Below are 16,708 nucleotides of genomic sequence, written 5' to 3'. Positions count from 1 at the left end.
TGGTTTGAAGGCTGACAGCCCTGACAATATATCATCGTCATGATGCTTGCAGGGGTCTATTCAGCCTGGGTGCTGACTGCTGAACTCTGATAAAGCTCAGCTTGCAAAGACGTTGTAGGGCTGATGTGGGGTTTCCTTTTCAGAGGCCGAGGGGTGTCTGCTCAAAGTGGTGCCACCACTCGTGCTGTTTACAGTCGCCCCCAGAGGGTGGAGATTGAATGGAACATTGAGTGGAAACTGCATCAAAACAGCAACACAGCTGTTCCCTCTGCCACTACATTTCCCTTTTCTCGTTCAGAACCAAAGAAGAAACACACTCAACTTTCTGACAGTGTGCCAGTGGGAAAATCAACACATTGCAGGCGGCCAGTTCTGTGAGGATGGAAGGCTGGTGCACAGCGGCAGCAAGCGATCTGGAAAGCTCACAGGATGTTCTGGCTCATAGTGAGGGGAACTGAATGTAAGGGTCGCGAGGTTATGCTTCAGTTCTAGAGGAGATTGGTGTTTCCACATCTGCAGTACTGTACGGTGTTGCTCAACTATCCTTATAGAAGGATGTTAATGCGTTGGAAACAGTTTAGAGAAGGTTTGTCACACTTAGACCAGTTATTTCTGTGTTTATAACCTGTAACATTAACTCTGTCTTACTCCTCTGTCTGTCTCCATGGATGCTGCCAGATCTGCTGAGTTTCTCCAGAACTTTCTGTTTTTGTTAGATCTCCAGCATTCCCCATAGTTTTTGTGTTTATGAATACTGTGATTCAGATCATTGTATTCCTGGTCCTGTCCCAGCACTCATCGTCTGAACATTTTTTTTTTGTTTTAAAAACCCTTTGATGTCAAAACCAGATGGTCAGTGGCGCGGTGTGGATGTGCTGAACACTGGAAATATCAGTTCAACGCTTTTAGACGGTGTGTCCAAAAGTTGTCTGCATGCAAACTGGCGATGCTGCTGCATTCCTTTCTGATTCAGGAGTGTCAGCCTGAGGTTTGGGCGGGGGGTGGGGGAACAAAAACAAGAAACAGATGTGATGGGAGAGGCGGGAACAGAGTTAATGTCACAGTTTCTAAAGGCAGAACGCGCTGGAGAAACTCAGGCAGAAGAGAGAGAAAGAGAAACAAAGTTAACTTTTGAGTGCAGCGAACTCTCCGAACCGAGAGGGGTGGGAAAAGTCGGGGTTTTAATAGTTTGGACAGAGGAGGGGGGAGTGGAACAGATCAGTGATGGTGCAGGACAAAGGTGTTAACTGTGGCAAAAGGGGACTCGACATAACGGGGGCATGTTAAGGCCGGGGCGATGCAGAGTAATTGTGTCTTGGTGGGCTGCGAAATTTGCTTTGCTTTCACTTTCTCCAGTGATGCCGACTTCAGCCACAAATGTTGCAGGTTGAACAGCAGAAAGAGACGTGACGATATATCATTGTCACGCCAGCTACAGAAATCTGTACAACCTCTGCACTGGCCGCTGAACTCTGCTGAAGCGCAGCTTGCAAACACCTTGCAGGGCTGATATGGGCTTCCTCATCGCGGGTGGCGGGGCGGGGGGTGGGGGGAGGTGTTGAGAGTGTCTGGGTGCCACGTCTTGGGGAGGTTTCCTGTCTCTCAGTCTCGAAGCTGGCCGTCAGACAGATGCTGGCTGCATTTTCTCTCCAATCTCAGAAGCAGCGAGGACTCCGGGCATGGGGACTGGCCGAGGGACGCATTCACGCTGTGCTTAGATCTGCTTCGAATACGAAATTCCCAGCGAACAGGGAGCAGACTGATTCCGGACAGCGACATGAACTGGAGTCGCAGAGTCATGTATCACGCGGAACGAGGTCCTTCGGCCCAACTTGTCCATCGCGACCAGGTTTCCTAATGGCCCACGTCTGTTTCTCTCCCCACAGATGCTGGTCGACCTGCTGCGTTTCTCCAGTGATTTTTGTATTTCCTTTCCAAGGGGAGCGCTGCTCTCCCAGAGTCAGCGCCAGTTTTGTGGTTCAAATTGGTACAAATTGGTCACGTTTCTCAGTCCAGATTCTGCTTGTTCTCTGACAGACCAGGGTTGAGGAAAACTTGCATCCACACTGGGGATGGGAATTAGGATTTGTGGTTGCGATCTGTTGGGGTAGAATCGTCCCATGCTTTATTATGGTGGAGCATCGAACAGTACAACACAGGAACAGGCCTTTCGGCCCACATTGTCCGTGCCGACCCATGATGCCATTCTAGACTATCAGTGTGAGGTGATTCATTTTGGACCAATGGCAGATAGATGAGGGTGTTTTCTAGGTGGAATGAAGTGAAATACAATGAATGTTCAAAGAGCCTGTTGGAGTGGACTGGGTGCGTAGATCGTTACAATGTCACAAACAGGTTCAGAAAATAACCAAGAGCTGATGGAATGAGACAAAGATAAAGGCAAAGAACAGGAACCCACCAAGACTGCACCAACACATGATGCCTTTCTAACCTGAAACCCCTTTGCATCCAGGCTGTCCCTATCCCTGTATTCCCAGCCTGGTCATGTATCTGTCAAGGTGCCTGTTAAATGAAGCTGTTGTATCTGCCTCCACCATCACCTCTGGCAGGGCATTGCAGACACTTACCACCCTCTGTGTAAAAAAGAAAACTGCCTCTCACATCTCCTTTAAACTCTCCCCCTTTTACCTGAAACCTGCGTCTGTTAGAAATGGACATTAATTCCCTGGGAAGAAAAATCTCCGACTATCCATTCTATCTGTGGTTGCTCCTCATCCTTCAACTTCCAAGTGAAAACAGATTGAGTTTGTGCAATCTCTCCTCTTGGTTAATGTCGTGGTGAAGTGTTTCTATACCTGCTTCAAATCTTTCACATCCCCCTGGTAGTGTGGCTACCAGAGCTGTCCACAATATTCCAAATGGGGACTGACTCATGTTCAATACAGCTTGACTTTATATCGAGAGGACAGGAGTACAAGGACTCAGGAAATAACGCTGCAGTTGTACAAAACCCTGTTTAGACCCCACTTGGAGCAGTTCTGAGAACCACACTTTAGGAAGGATAGATTGGCCTTGGAGAGAGTACAATGTTCATTTACAAGCACGATACCTAGGCTTTAGGGGCTAAGTTATGAGTAGATTTTACACAAATGAGGCCGGTTTTCTCCGGAATTTAGAAGGTCAAAGGTGACCTGATCAAACATGTTGACAGGAAAAGACAAGGTGGGTAAAGATAAACTATTTCCACTGTTCAGCGATTCTAGAAATGGGGACGACATTGTCTGAGAATTTGAACCAGACTGTTCAGGAGAGACATTGGGAAGTACTTCTGCACACGAAGGGTGGGAGAGGTTTGGAAATCCCTCCGACAAATGGCATTGGATGCTGAGTCAGTTGTTAGTTTTCAGTCTGAGTGGGATCAATATTTGTTCAGCAACACTATGCAGGGGATAGGGCCAAAGGCCCAGAAATGGAGCTCGGCTGCAGATCAGCCATTGCATGGTGGAACAGGCTGGAAGGGCTGAATGGTCTGTTCCTGTACCTTTGAATGGAACAATTGAGTTGGAAGTGCTCAAAAAGTTTGGAGAGAGCAGCCTCCTTTTGCCGTTTCTAAACTTATTGTCTTCTGTTCCAGGTAAATGTGTGAGAGAGAAGGCATCAATGTAGCAGGCACCAGGCCACACTGAATTGGGCTGATGTCCTGCAAAACCACATCAGGAATGTTGCAGGTCTCTGTACCTCTGATTCTCTGTAAGTATGTGTTACAGGGGAACCTTGTTCCTGACATACCCGTGCTGTTCTCTGGTTACATGAGGTTAAATTCTGCAGCAGAAAACACCCAACACTTCCTTCTCAGTTGCGAGAAAGTGAGGGAAAATTACCCTGGCCAACATAAAAATGAAACTTGGCAGACATAAGGATGGAAAAATAGTTGGGAGTCTGTATTACAGCATTTCGCGAGAGAGTCAGAGAGAGAGAGAGAAAGGAAAGATGAGCGTTTCAGGTTACTGTCCTTTGATTCCAAAATAATATTATTCAATCTTCTCAGAAAAGGATGCAAGTTATGCACACACGTGCACTAGGATCTGAAAATGTTGATTTGTGGATGGATCAGTATAATTTTATTATCTGCAAAGGGAAACAAAGTCTCCAACAATATAGGGGGGAGATACCTAACTGATCAGAGAATGAAAATACCATCTCTTTTAATCAGCATGAGGAGACTTACCAGGATGTTGCTTTGGGGGCTGGAGAGTTTCAGTGATGAAGAGAGATTGGACAGACTGGGTTTGTTTTCCTGGAGTTTGAAAAAGGGTGCCATGATTAACATACAAAATGAAAAGGGGCATTCATAGAGTAGACAGAAGTAACTTCTCCCTGATGAGAGAGGGATCAAGACCAGTGTGGGGACCTAGATTGATGTTAAGGGGCAGAAGGTTTAGAGGGGATGTGAGTAAAATCTTTTTTAACTGAGAGATCATAAAACCGTAAGACATAAGAGCAGAAATTAGGCCATTTGGACCATCAAGTCTGCTCTGCCAGTCAATCATGGCTGATAACTTCCTCAACCCCTTCTCCTGCTTTCTCCCCATATCCCTTGATCCCCCTGATAATCAAGAACCTATCTGTCTCAATATGAAATAAACTCAATAACCCGGCCTCCACAGCCTTCTGTGGCAGTGAATTCCATAGATTCACCACTCTCTGGCTGAGGATGTTTGTCCTTATCTCCCTTTTAAAGGGCCTTCCTTTTCCTCTAAGGCTGTGCCCTTGCGTCCTAGTCTCTCTTACCAATGGAAACATCTTCCCAACATCCACTCTGTCCAGGCTGTTCAGTATTCTGAAAGCTTCAATTAGACGTCCCCTCATCCTTCTCAACTCCAATGAGTATAGTCACAAAGTCCAGAAGCATTCCTCATATGCTAAGCTGCGCATTCCCGGGACCATTCTCATGAGCCTGCTCTGAAGCTGATCTAGGGCCGTCCATCCTTCCTGAGATATGGGGCCCAAAAATGCACACAATACTCCAAGTGTGGCCTTATAAAGTTTCAGTAGTTCATCCCTGCTTTTATATTCATGTCCTCACAAAATAAAAGCCAACATTGCATTTGCCTTCCTGAGTACTGACTCAAGCTGCAAGTTTACCTTGAGAGAATCCTGGACTAGAACTCCCAAGTCTCCTTACACTTCAGACTTCTGAATTTTCTCCCCATTTAGAAAATAGTCCATGCTTTCATTCTTCTTACCAAAGTGCATTATCTTCCACTTGTCCATGTTGTACTCCATCTGCTAGTTCTTTGCCCACTTTCCTAACCTGTCCAAATCGTTCTGCAGCTTTGCCATCTCCTCATCACTACCTGTCCCTCCACCTATCTTTGTATCATCTGCAAACTTAGCCAGAATGCCCACAGTAGCTTTATCTAGATAATTAATGTACAAAATGAAAATTTGTGGCTCCCACACTGACCTTTGCGGAACACCACTTGTCACCAGCTGCCATCCTGAAGAAGACCCCATTAACCCCAATCTCTGCTTTCTGCCAGACGGCCAATTATCTATTCATGCCAGCACCATGCCTCTAACACCATGGGCCCTTATCTTACTTAGCAGCCACCTGTGTGGCACATTATCAAAGTCCTTCTTGAAGTCCTGGTCGATAACATCTATTGGTTCTCCTTGGTCTACCCTGTTCATTACTTGCTCAAAGAATTACAGTAGATTTTGTCAGGCATGAACTCCCGTTCCTGAAACCATGCTGACTTTGCCCTATTTTACCATACAATTCCAAATATTCAGAAATCTCATCCTTTACAATGGGCTCCAAAGTCTTCCCAAATGCACTTTATTGTTTAAAAACCTAGAAATGTGGAGTCCTTTGCTTGTTTATGAAGAATGGCATGGTGACTGGGAACCGAAAGAGAGAGAAAATAGGAGGGGAAGATGCGGGGATAAATAAAAGGCGAAGGGTACAAAGCACAAGTTGAAGGGGGATTGAAACAAGGGCGAGAAACCAATGGTGCCACCATGCACTTCATGTCAATTCCTATTTCTGCCTCCACTTCAATGAGATTTAACAGTTACCGGTGCCCATTGAGTTACCGAAAGGGCATATGCTGTTTCTCTGCTGCTTCCACACTCATTGCTTTGACATTGTCTTTACTTTGCCATTTCCAGGACACTGTCACAAATAATGACATTTGCATTTCAATTCCCTTCTGTTTTCCAGTGAATCTCGCTCTCTGTGGGAACACCCAAGGTAGGAGGGAACTGCTGATTTCTTGAATAATTGTTTGGAAATTTGAAGTCTTGCTGGACAATCTTTTACGCGACCTTTTCCAAAACATGCTTCAAATGGGACTTGATCCCAGTCCTTCAGGTCCGGAGTTAGAGATAGTCTCTCAAAGATTGGGCACCAGAATCATTTTCAACTCTTTTCCTGTGTGGATACGCCACCAGTTTCAATGAGGATCAGTGACCAGTTTCATTGACTTGGTCACATTGGACAGAGTCCATTCAGTAAATCTGCACAACGTTTAACTCCACCACAATACTTCAAATGGGTGTGAGACTTAAAACAGGTTGTTTTGGAAGAAGAAATCAAATTTGTGATTATTTTGGAAAGTAGAACAAAAGAACGAAGTATTATTTAATTGGAGAGAAACTGCAGAAAGCTCCAATGCAAAAGGACTGGTAGCAGGGGGAAGGGACTTGTGCATGAAACTGAGAAAGCTCGCACATGGGGCAGCACATAATCAAGAAGGGCTTATGGAATATTGACCATTATTTCAAGGGGGCTGGGGTATAAGAGTAGGGATGTCTTCTTGCAACTGTGCAGGTGCTGATGAAATCATAACTGGTGCACTGTGATCAGTTTTGCTCCCGTTAAGCAAACATTTCATTTCATTGGAGGCAATTCAGAGAGGGTTCATTTGGGCTGGACCTTGGTATGGAAAGATTGTCTCAGGAGAAAAGACTAAAAATGTTGGGACTATACTCACTGGAATTCAGAAGAATGAGAGGTGGTGTCATTGAAACATATAGAGGTTTGGCAGTGTCAATGCCAAGAGGATGTTGCCCCATCATGGGAGAGTATAGGAGCAGAGGATACAGTCTCAAAATAATGAGGCACCAATTGGAGACTAAGATAGTCTCAGAGATATACAGCACAGAAACAGGCCCTTCCAGCGACATTGACCAAATGTGGACTTGCCTAATAACAGCTCCTTCCAACTATCACTCTCTGATACTGTTGCCTAATAATGGCATAATTTGCACTCCCCCAATTTATTAACTTCCCTCAATGTCCTGGTTTATCCTTGTTCATAGCTATCTTAAAACATAAGCACCTGTGATCACTGTTACCAAAAGGCACTCCAACTGAATGGCCTCTCACCTGGCCAGGCTCATTAGCCAATACAAGATCCAATATGGACCCTCTTCTAGTGCAGTTTTAGATATTAAGACATTGGAGCAGGAGTTAGGCCGTTCAGCCCATTGAAACTGCTCCACTATTCAATCACGGCTGATAAGTTTCTCAACTCCTTTCTCCTGCCTTCTGTACATAACCTTTGATCCCCTTGACAATCAAGAATCTATTTCTCTCTGGCCTGGCCTCCACAGCCTTCTGTAACAATGAATTCCATAGATTCATCACTCTCTGGCTGAAGAAATTTCTCCTCATTCTTTACTCCAAGGTTGTGCCCTCAGGTCCTCGTCTGGTCCTGCCAATGGAAACATATTTCCAATGTTCACTCTGGCCAGGCCTTTCAGTATTTTGTAAGTTTCAGTTTGATACCCAGTTATCCTTCAAAACGCCATTGATAAATATTTAGAGTCCACGAACATTCCTCATATGTTAAGCCTTTCATTCCTGGATCATTCTCGTGAACCTCCTCTGGACCCACTCCAGGGCCAGTGTATCTTTCCTGACATATGGGGCCCAAAATTTCTCACAGTAATCCCAATGTGGATTGAGAAGAGCCTTATATAGCTTCAAAATTACATCTCCGCTTTAATGTTCCAGTCCTCACAAAATAAATGCCAACATTTCATTTGCCTTCCTAACCACCAACTCAACCTGCAAGTTTACCTTAGGAAAATCTGGACTAGGATTCCCAAGTCCCTCTGCACTTCAGATTTCTGAATTTTCTCCCCGTCTGGAAAAATAGTCTATACTTTTATTCTTCCTACCAAAGTGAATGATCCCATACTTGCCCAGATTGTATTTCATCTACAGATCCTTTGCCCACTGTCCTGACCTGTCTAAATCCTTTTGCAGCCTCCCCACCTCCTCAGTACGGCCTGTGGCCCCACCTATCTTTGTATCATCGCTAAACTTAGCCAGAATGCCCTTAGTTCCTTCAATTAGGTCATTGTTTCATAAAGTGAAGACCTTGTGACTGACCCTTGTAGATCTTGACTTGTCACTGGCTACCATCCAAGTAGGACCCTTTTATCACCGCTCTCTCTCCTTCCTGCCAGGCAGCCAATCTTCTATTCATGCTGGTACCTTGCCTCCAACACCATAGTCCCTTATCTTCCTCAGCAACCTTTTGTGCAGCACCTTGCCAAAGGCCTTCTGCCAGTCTAGGTCGGTAACATCTGTTGCTTCTCCTTGGTCTAACCTGTCTGTTACTGCCACAAAAAATTCTAACAGATTTGCCAGGTAACCATGCTGGCTGTGTCCTATTTTACCATGTACTTCCAAGTATTCAGAAATGTAATTCTTCACAATACGCTCAAAATCTTACCAATGGCCGAGGTCAGGCCAATCAGCCTGTAATTTCCCACCTTTTGCCTTACTCCCTTCTTAAACTGAGGTTACACTCGTGATTTTCCAGTCCTCTGGCTCCGTCCCTGTCTCCAGTGATTCCTGAAAGACCACAACTAACACCTCCACTATCTCTTCAGCTATCTCACTCAGAACTGTGGGGTGTAGTCCATCTGGTCCAGGTGATTTATCCACCTTCAGTCCATTCAGTTTTTCTTGCACCTTCTCCTTGGTGAGGGCCACCATACTCATCTCTGCCCTCCCACTGACTCTCTTGAATTTTTGGATGTTGATTCTGACTTGCACCTTGAAGACTGATGCAAAGTGTTTATTCAGTTCTTCAGCCATTTCTTTGTTCCCCATTACTACTGATTCACCATCATTTTCCAGCAGACCAAAGCCCATTTTTGCCTCTCTTCAGCCATTTATATGTTGAAAGAAACTCTTGCAATCTTCCTTTATATTGCTGGTTCCCTTGCCTATTTCTTGTATTGGATGTAACTAAGTACAAAACAATAAGGGAAACAATGTTTCATTAGTTAGCAATTACAGACCTTCATAGAAGAAGTAGGGAAATAAAGAAATAAGGTAATAGTTAACATTGAAGTATTTCTTAATATAAACTAGAAAAATAAAGGAATCAAGTGAAAACTTCAGCAGTTTTTAATGAGTGCTTGCTGGGCCCCAGTCCCCTCTGTGCAGCTCGCTCTCTGAGGGAACTCAGCTGCCTAGCCTCATGGCTACCGCTGCAAATGCCCAGGAACCCTCCTCACTGCTTGTTCTTCCCACATCGGGCTGTGTTACCATCGCAGCCGCTGCTGCTGCCTCTGATCTCCTGCTGCCCGTGGAACATGCCCAGGCAGAAGCTGCTGGCAGTTCTGGTCACTGGGTAGGCAGGTCTCGGCCCGAAACACCAGCTTTCTTGCTCCTAAGATGCTGCTTGGCCTGCTGTGTTCATCCAGCTCCACACCGTATTATGTGGCATTGGGGCCTGCTTTCTCCACCAGCTATCTCGGACGTTGGGTTTGAGAGATTGCTATGGGCTGCTGAATGCCTCCCACCCCGGGCTGGGAAGCCACCACACCGAGCTGAGAGGAAGCCTCACTGTGTCCACGCTGAGACCAGGAGAAGAAAACAGAAAAAAAAACACAAAGACAGAAAAGAGGAAAATGAAAAAAGAGAATGAAATGGTCAGAGTGGATGGGCCCTGGCTGAAATGCTCAGCTCGGTCGCCATCTTGAAGTGGGTTGGTAAAAGAAGGAGAGACTTTAAAATTGTAATGTGGGCTGACCAAGGAGGAATTGTTCTTGGTCCAAAAATGGAAAGTATTTCACTTACACATGAAACTGGTGGGTATTATCACTGTATGCTATATAGTGCATGGTCAAAAGCGAAATTGTTGAAGATGTCATCACTGCTAAGTGAACTTCGAATTTCATTTACATAGAAAGGCCCATGGAAGTGGAGTGTACAGTATTCAAGAAACAAACAACAGAACATTGTAGGAACAGGCCCTTAAGCCCAAAAGGCTGTGCCAACACATGATGCCTTACTGAGCTGAACCCTTTCCCTCGAAGCTGTCCATATCCCTCTATTCCTTGACTGGCCATGTACCTGTAAAGATGCCTCTTAAATGCTGCTGTTGTATCCACCTCCACCACCTCCTCTGGCAGTGCATTGAAGGCACTTACCGACCTTTGTGTAAAAAGAACTTGCCTCTCACACCTCCTTTAAACTTTTCCCCCATTACCTAGAACGTACATCGCTTGTAGAATCGACAGGCTGAATTACCCCATTCTGATCCTACATCTTCTGGACCTTCAGTACAGGTTTGTTCCCCTGACCTGAGGAGGAGCCATAAGACCATAAGTAACAGGAACAGTATTATGCCATTTGGCCATCGATTCCTCTCCACCTTTCAACATGATCATGACCTCATGACCTCATTCTGATCCTACATCTTATAATCTTCAGGTCTTATGTCACTGAAAGGTGGAGGGGACTCAATGGTCAAATGCCATCCTTGCGCTCCTGTTTCTTGTGGTCATAGAATGATAAAATCCCGACATTGCGGAAGCAGGCCTTTCAGTCCATCAAGTCCACACTGACCCTCTGAAGTGCAACTACCCAGACCCAGGGCCATCCCATCTCTAACCCTGTATTTCCCATGGCTAATCCACCTGAGCCGGTACACCCTTGGACGCATTATGAGCAATTTGCCAGGGCCAATCTATCTAACCTGCACATCTTTGGACTGTGGGAGGAAACTGGAGCACCTCAAGGAAACTCTCACACAAAGGGAGAGCGTGCAATCTCCACGCAGTCACCCAACGGTGGAATCGATCCTGTGTTGCTAGGGCTATGCAGCATCAGTGCGAGCCACTGAGCCTCCCTGATGCCCTGTTTTATGGATCATCCTCAGGTCAGGAGAGCACATCGATCTTCAACACTCCATCTAAGTTGCAAAAAGATTGACAGTAGTTGTCTGAGATAACAAAGTGTGGAGCTGGATGAACACAGAAGGCCAAGCAGCATCTGAGGAGCACAAAATGTGACATTTCAGGCCTCGACCCTTCATCAGCTTTTGTGCTCCTCAGGTGCTGCTGAGCCTGCTGTGTTCATCCAGCTCCACACTTTGTTATCTCGGATTCTCCAGCATCTGCAGTTCCCATTATCTCTGACAGTAGTTGTCTGGGCTGGATTGTATAAAATATTGGGAATAGGTTGGCAGGACTGATGCTTGAAAATCCATTTTGGAAACAATGTGATAACGAATGTTGTAGGAGCAGTTCCCAGTGTAATGATGTGACTTTGCTTTTGATCTTAGCTGAACGAGTGGCTTTCTATGTTGTCCCAGTTTCACCTTTGGAAGGAGAGACACTGGAACTGAATTGTCAGCGCCAATACTATTATTGGAGGACAAAGCAGGACTTTACCTTTTATAGAAATGGAAAGAAGATCCATTCAATGAAGTCTACAACAGATGAATTTTCATATCGCATTAAAGTAAAAAGCACCGATGACAGTGGATTGTACAGTTGCAAAATTGATGGGTCAGAATCACAACATGTTCACGTTCAAGTTCAAGGTACGTACCTGATATTCCATTCTGTGGTAGGCAATGTGCGTATTTCTCTTGATTTTTAATTTAAACACTGGAGGTATTCTAAGTCACAAAGTACAGCAGAATCTCTTTATTCCATCCTGTCTGTACTGCTAAAGTGACACGAATTCTTTTGTCCCCAGCACGAGGCCTCCACAACCTTGAACGTTCTGACACTTGAAGTGCTCATCCAAGTATTGTTTAAGTATTTGGGAGTTTCCTACCTCAACGACCGTCCCAGGCAGTGCATTCCACATTCCCACCATCCTCTGGGTATTACAAGCCTCAAGTTTCCCTCTAAATCTAGTGCCTTTCAATTTAAAAGGATGTCCTGCCTTGTTATTGGCCGTTTGAATAAGGGGAAAACCTGCTTCTTACTCCCTCTGTTTATGCCCCTCATCATCTTACACACCCCAATCAGGTCCCCCCTCAGCCTTCTCTTCTCCAAAGAAAACAGCCCGAGTTTACCCAGTCTCTCTTCATCGCCGAAATGCTCCAGCCCAGGCAACGTACTGGGGAATCTCCTCTGCAACTCTTCCAGTGCAATCACATCCTTTCTGCGGTGATCCGGACTGCCACACAGTGCTCCAGCTGTGGCCTCACCAAAGTCCTATTCAGCTCCAACATCACCTCCCCACTTTTATAATCTATGCCTTCACTGACAACGGCTAATGTCCCATATGCCTTCTTAATGGCCCTGTTAACCCAAACTGCCTTTAATGGTTTGTGAGCAATGGCAAAGGTAGTAAAGTCACTGTGGTCCCACTGTCCCATTAGTGAGGGAGGGGAGTAGGAGGTGGTTTAACCTGAGGGTCACCACACCTCAGGCAAGGGGAGATTCTGAGAAAGAGGTTCCATTGTGGTCACTCCAGCCAGTGTGGGATTTGAACCACACACTGTTGGAACAATTGTGGATCACAGACCAGCTAACCAGCCAACTGAGCTACCCAACACACATCAATGGAATCTTCTCTCATCCTTCTAAACTCTGACCAACCTGCTCAGTCTCCCCTCATTAGACAAGCCTTTGTCTCTGTGTAGCTGAGAAAGTTGCAATCTGTCGATGTGACCCATGTCAATCATTGTGATCCATCATCACTAAATAGGGTCATACGATCACACAGCACAGAAACGTGCCCTTTATCCTAACTCACCCACGCTGACCAGGTTTCCCAAAGTGAACTTGTATCATTTGCCTGTGTTTGGCCCATATCCCTCGAAACATTTCCAATCGTGTATCCATCCAAATGTCTTTAAATGTTGTAATTGTCCTCACCTCCACCACTTCCTCTGGCAGTTCCTTCCATGCATGCACCTCCCGCTCTGTGAGAAAGTTACCCCTCAGGTCCCTTTTAAATCTTTCCCCTGTTCCCTTAAACCTCCAGGTTTGGATTGCCCTCACGTGGGTATTTGATTATTTACCTTATCTATGCCCCTCATGATTTTATACACCTCAAAGGTGACCCATCTGCTTCCAATGCTTCAGCTGATGCACCCTCTCCCGATAGCTCAATTCCCTTTTTGTTTTCTGGAATCCTGGGATGGGAGCAAGGCAAATGTATATCCTCCTCATGTCTTTAAATAACTTTGTCCAATGGTTTTTCTCTACCTCTGTGTCAATATGAGGTATTTGAACTGGAAAGGCTTGGAGGGCAACAGACTAAATGGTTGTGAATGGAAGATTAGCTTAGGAAACTGGGTCAGCATGGACGAGTTGGGCAGAAGGGCCTGATTCTATGTTTTTTTTGTGGCTTTGAGACAGAATTTCATATTTGGAAAGCAAAAGAAGGATAATGTTTTGCACTGTCCCCTGACATTTGTCACTAAATGCTCACCTTCTTTGCCCCTCATCACTGCTGTACCTTTCGGTCTGTGACTATAACAGTTGATAGATGAGCCCCGACTGTGTGTTACATTCCAGAATGCTTTGCCAAGCCCGTACTGAGGGTGGAGCCGGCGGCTGAAGTATTTGAGGGGCTCCGGGTCACGCTGACGTGCATTGCTCGGAGAGCACGGCGCTCCATCTGGCTTCACTACACATTTTACAGAGATGGCAGCGCCCTGGAGACAGCGCCGGATGCTGGCGGTGTGTACACGATCAACGCATGGGCTGCAAACGTTTCTGGGAATTACGCCTGTGAAGCGATCGAGACAAATTCTGATCTGAGGAAGAGGAGCGACAATGTTCACATTTCCGTGAAAGGTAAGTATCTGTCATTATTGCAGAGTTTCCAGCACAAATTAAAGGCCTTTCGGCTCATTGAGTCAGAAACAGCCACCTCACTATTCTCTAATCCCCATTTCCCCAGCACTTGGCCCCAGAGCTTTGGCATCATGAGGGACCATTTAAACACTTCTTCAATGTGATGAGGGTTTCTGTCTCTCCCACCCTTACTGGCAGTGAGTTCCACATTCTGTGAGTGAAAGTGTTTTTCATCACAACGCCTCTAAACCTCCTGCCCCTTATCTTTAATGTCTATGCCCACTGCCTGGGCCATTGGTCCCTCTACCAAAGGGAAAACAAGTTTCTTCCTGTATTCTCGACCTATGCTCTTCATCATTTTATACCTCTCAATAATGTCTCCCTGTCTCAATCTCCTCCGATGTAAGGAGAACAATCCTAGTCTGTTCAATCTCTCTCCATCACTGAAACTCTCCATCCCCCAAGGCAGCCTCCTGATAAATCTCCCTCTGCACCCTCTCCCAGTGCTAACACATCCCTCCAACAATGTGGAGAATGGGTGAACCAGACACAACGCTCTCACTGTGGTTGCACGTTTTCATTCCAAACGTGTTGTGGTCATCACCAAATCTGAGCTTCATCTGACATGATGCTAACCGCCTTCATTGACCTTGAAGGAGGTTAGGAGTCTCCCGTGCTGACTCTGTCTCAGGATTTTCTTGCTCTCATTCTAATCACTGAGCTTTCCCAAGCTCAGACACTCTACAGCTCAAACGGAAACATGTCCTTTTGCTTTCCAGAGGCATTCGCTGTCCCTAAGCTGACCGTGTATCCTGAGGGACAGCTAGTTGATGGTCAATGGTTTAAGCTGATGTGCTTGGTTGAAGAGAATCTCTCCGAAGCTTCCTTGCGGTACGGCTTTTACAGAAATGGGATGCCTATCCAGTCTCCGTCCGACCACAGCAATTCCATCTCTGAGCCAGCTCGTCCGGCCGACTTGGGTACTTACCATTGCGAAGTTACGGGCAGTAAGGTGCGGAAACGCAGTAATCAGCTCCATTTGTCCATCAGGCGTGAGTACCGTTTATTATTGTTCCTTTCTTTAAACTGTGAAGGATTCAAAGTAGAGACAGATTATCATCATTCCCCACATCCACAGCCATATATTAGAGCTGTAGAGACAAACAGCACAGGGTAATGAGTCACCCATTTAGGATTGATATGTGGAGAAATGTTTTCACCTCGAGAGTGGGAAGCCTGTGGGATTCACTTCCCCAGAAAATTATGGAAATTATTATACGGGAGTTGGCCATTTGGCCCTTCCAGCCTGTTCTGTCCGCGCAATGGGATCATGGATGATCATCTGACACAGTTCACTGCCCCCCACTGTCCCCTTGGCCCATGTGAACTCTATCCAACTCCTTCCTGAACAGCAAGCAATGTTCTCAGCCCAAACACATTCTGTGACAAAGAATTCCACAGGATTTCCACTCTCCCAGTGAAGACATTTGCCCCCATCTCAGTCCTACCCTGTCTCCTTTAGACAATGAGCCCACAACCTGAAACATCCCTCTGTACAATTAGGGATGAGCAATAAATGCTGGATTACCCAGTGACACACATCCAAAGACTGAACATACAAAAATGGATATGAGAATGGATGTGATTGTGATTAAGTTCTTAGTTGAGTTTGCAATTAACTCTGCCAAGCAAAGGGACCTAACATTTGTTTATATTTGCAGGAATTCCAGTGTCAAAGCCAGAACTAGTAATTCAATCAGGAAAGGAGCTAATCGAAGGAGATATGGCATCCTTAATCTGTTCAGTCTCCAATGGCTCTCTGCCGATTTATTACCAATTCTACAAGGGCTCAAGTGTGGAGCTGTACTGGGAGCTTTCCAACAGTACTAAGCTTGTTTACAACATTGAAACCATCAGCAGAAAAGACAAAGGGATTTACCATTGCTCGGTGAGAAATGAGGTGACAGGCCCTTTGCACAGTGAAGACATAGAGATCACAGTGATAGGTGAGTTCAGAAGGACTCTCTCCCAAAGAGTAACTGATCCATTGGCTCAGGGACCACTGCTGATGAGATCTCTCAAAACTAGTGTATTGTCATTGAAGACGTCACTTTGGATTAAAGTGACACAGCCTTGGATATTAGAGTCATAGAGGTATCCAGTATGGAACAGGCACTTCAGCCGAACTTGTCCACGCCGAACAGGTTTCCCAAAAAGTCCCATTTGCCTGCATTTGGCAATTTCTTTTGAATGTTGTCATTGCCGCTACCATTTCCTCTCGCAGCTCATTCCATATGTGCACCACCCTCTGTGTGAAAATGTTTCCCCTCACATACCTTTCCTATCTCAGCTTATCCAGTGCCCTTTAGATTTAGCCCCCACTACCCTGGGGAGAAGTCCTCGGCTTTATCACCTTACATATTCCCCTCAGGATTTTATAAACCTCTCTGAGGTCACCCCTCAGCCTCCAATGTGTCAGAAATAAAACCCCCAGCCTATCCAGCCTCTCGTTATAATTCAAACTTTCTAGTCTCGGTGACATCCTTCTAAAGGTTTTTGGCACCATTCCCTGCTTCAGAACAACTTTCCTGTAGCAGGGTGAACAAAATTGTACACAGTACAATTACCAAGAACATCCTAAGATTCAATGCCTCCCATCGTTCTTCCAAAC

The 16,708-nt window shown here is 45.6% G+C and overlaps 1 protein-coding gene across 5 annotated transcripts in view; it reads left to right on the top strand.

Moving 5' to 3' along the window:
- The first annotated feature begins 207 nt into the window (after window positions 1-207).
- Window positions 208-16,708, top strand: part of LOC125450339 (Fc receptor-like protein 3) — a 34,182-nt gene continuing 17,681 nt past the window's right edge. The window contains exons 1-7 of one of the 5 annotated variants that reach the window (XM_059641954.1): window positions 208-460; window positions 3,596-3,711; window positions 6,188-6,217; window positions 11,559-11,819; window positions 13,756-14,037; window positions 14,817-15,089; window positions 15,759-16,043. In XM_059641954.1, coding sequence (XP_059497937.1) covers window positions 3,657-3,711; window positions 6,188-6,217; window positions 11,559-11,819; window positions 13,756-14,037; window positions 14,817-15,089; window positions 15,759-16,043 — 1,186 coding nt within the window. In that variant the 5' untranslated portion in view covers window positions 208-460; window positions 3,596-3,656. Of the gene's footprint in view, window positions 587-1,092; window positions 1,164-1,626; window positions 1,850-3,595; window positions 3,712-6,187; window positions 6,218-11,558; window positions 11,820-13,755; window positions 14,038-14,816; window positions 15,090-15,758; window positions 16,044-16,708 lie in introns of those variants that run through there. The other 4 variants (XM_059641952.1, XM_059641955.1, XM_059641953.1 and 1 more) reach the window with 4 other exon arrangements.

Source organism: Stegostoma tigrinum, chromosome 44, assembly GCF_030684315.1.
Source record: "Stegostoma tigrinum isolate sSteTig4 chromosome 44, sSteTig4.hap1, whole genome shotgun sequence".
Lineage (NCBI taxonomy): Eukaryota > Metazoa > Chordata > Chondrichthyes > Orectolobiformes > Stegostomatidae > Stegostoma > Stegostoma tigrinum.
This window is presented reverse-complemented; position numbering and strand designations above follow the sequence as displayed.